Below are 2,084 nucleotides of genomic sequence, written 5' to 3'. Positions count from 1 at the left end.
CTCCGTTCTAAACAAGCTAAGAGCAGCACTGATCAAAGTGGTTTGGCATGCCTTTTCAGCAAGAGAGCAATAGAAAATACCACCCCAGGTCTATGACCTCATCAGCCATAGGCTTTGGCCAAAGTTGGCAGTACTCAGCATGAATTCCATGGTAGAGGAGATGTAAGTTCTTTATTTTTTTAAACTAGTTGTAAGGCCTCAGTCTTTATGATCAGACTTCAGCATCTTGATTGTAAGAGTGCCCTTTCCTGTTCTTTTGTTTCCTTGGCAGTCTGGGATAAGTATAGCTGCAGGAAGGGTCTATGTGCATACAGAAAAGTGTTCCTCCTCTTCTGCGGCTGACCCTCGTCATTCAGGGTCTCTCCCATAAGTGTGTACACACCACAGAAACACAAGGAAAAGAAAAGTCAAGGATGTTAAAATCAGATGTGGGAGTGAACGTCATGTATGATTTTAGTCTTGCATTGTTGCCTGTGAGATAAATAAAACCCACATTTTCTTAATTTTGTGTTAAGTTAAAAATATGCTAATGCTAATGAAATTGTGGGTACAAACCCAAATACTACCAAATCTGTTGTCAGGAGCAATGTCTTTCATATGTCTGGCTGGTCTAGACACTAGAATAGTTTTTCTTCACTGTGTTTCTCACCTGCCTCCTCTTTCCCCTGCCCACAGGAGTTTTCTAGAACAGTTTGAGCCATGGCTTCAGAGGTCCTCAGCTCTGTTCTCACTACCGCCTCTCGGTTTGCCCTGTTACAAGTTGATAGTGGCAGTGGTTCTGATTCTGAGCCTGGAAAAGGCAAAGGCCGGAATAATGGGAAGCCTCAAGCCTTGGGAAACAAACCAACTACAAATGAAAAAAAGAGAGAGAAAAGAAGAAAAAAGAAGGAACAGCAGCAGAGTGAAGCAAATGAGGTAGCTATTAGAGTTCCTTGTTTCCTGGGACTGTGAGTGGAAGCTGCCCCGGCGTGGCCATTGCGCCCTGTCCTGGAGTCAAATGTCGCGAGCATTTAGGAGGCGCTTTCCCTGGTGTGCGTGCTCTTAAGTTAAACAGAGATGTCTTCAAAGGAGCCGGCCTGTGCCTGGACCCCCAGCCTCTCAGGAGACTTAGCTAGCCTGGACCTGGACAGCATAGTGAGACTTTGTGTGGTAAACAATGAATAAGTTCAGAAGTAAAGGTAAATAAAATCCACACGTGACTTTTGAGTTTTATAAGTTTTATAATGTATATTATGACTAGAAATATTTTAAAATTAAAGTCATTAACTGAATTTAATATATTTTGTGTTTATTTTATAGCTCAGGAATCTTGCTTTTAAGAAAATTCCCCAGAAATCCTCCCATGCCATTTGCAATGTTCAACATGAGCTTTCATTGCCAAACCCAGCACAGAAGGAGTCTCGGGAAGAAAACTGGCAGGAGTGGAGACAGAGAGATGAGCAGGTAAAACCGAGTAAACGAAGCTGCCTGCTTGCTTCCCTACCTGATGGGATTTCTTTGGGGGGGGGGCTCTGAGTCCGTGCCAACATTCTACAGAGCCGCTAGTGTTGGAGGACCCCTGTGTGCAGCCTGGATGAGAGGTTGTGGCTCGTGTGTACATTGTGTGGGTTAGATTTGTCTGCAAAGCAGTTGAGTGTTTTCTCTGGGTTTTGTGGGTTTTGTTTTTTAGTTCATCTACTGTGTACAAATGAAGAGTGTTAGGAATATAGAGAGATATGATTAATTTTGGAGGGCTGGAGAGATATCTCAGTGGTTAAAAGGCACTTACTCAAATTTTTTTAAAAACCACATTTGTAGGGACACAGATCTGTTAAATATCTAGTGACAACTTTGGTTAAACGTAAGGACTGAGGTGAGAGTTCCTTTTAACGTCAGTGTAGAACTGTTGAGGGCATGTTTGTTCTGTGATCTATTTACATGGCGTTTGATTCTGTATCTCTAAGTGCTTATTCTGAGGGCACACGTGAGTGAGGGAAGGGAGTGTGTGTGCTTGCTACATGCATAGGAAATGAACAGTGTTTACTTGCTACATGCATAGGAAATGAACAGTGTTTACTTGCTACATGCATAGGAAATGAACAGTG

General features: G+C 42.7%; 1 protein-coding gene across 2 annotated transcripts in view; it reads left to right on the top strand.

Annotated features, from left to right (window-relative positions):
* Nucleotides 1–644: 644 nt before the first annotated feature.
* Nucleotides 645–2,084, top strand: part of Gkap1 (G kinase anchoring protein 1) — a 49,043-nt gene continuing 47,603 nt past the window's right edge. For both annotated transcript variants that reach the window (XM_026783115.1, XM_013349163.2), the window contains exons 1-2: nt 645–915; nt 1,300–1,443. In XM_026783115.1, the coding sequence (XP_026638916.1) occupies nt 700–915; nt 1,300–1,443 (360 nt within the window). In that variant the 5' untranslated portion in view covers nt 645–699. The remainder of the gene's footprint in view (nt 916–1,299; nt 1,444–2,084) is intronic.

The sequence above is a fragment of the Microtus ochrogaster genome, chromosome 16, assembly GCF_000317375.1.
Source record: "Microtus ochrogaster isolate Prairie Vole_2 chromosome 16, MicOch1.0, whole genome shotgun sequence".
Taxonomy (NCBI): Eukaryota; Metazoa; Chordata; class Mammalia; order Rodentia; family Cricetidae; genus Microtus; species Microtus ochrogaster.
Note: the sequence above shows the minus strand (reverse complement) of the source record. Positions and strands in the feature narration are given on the sequence as shown.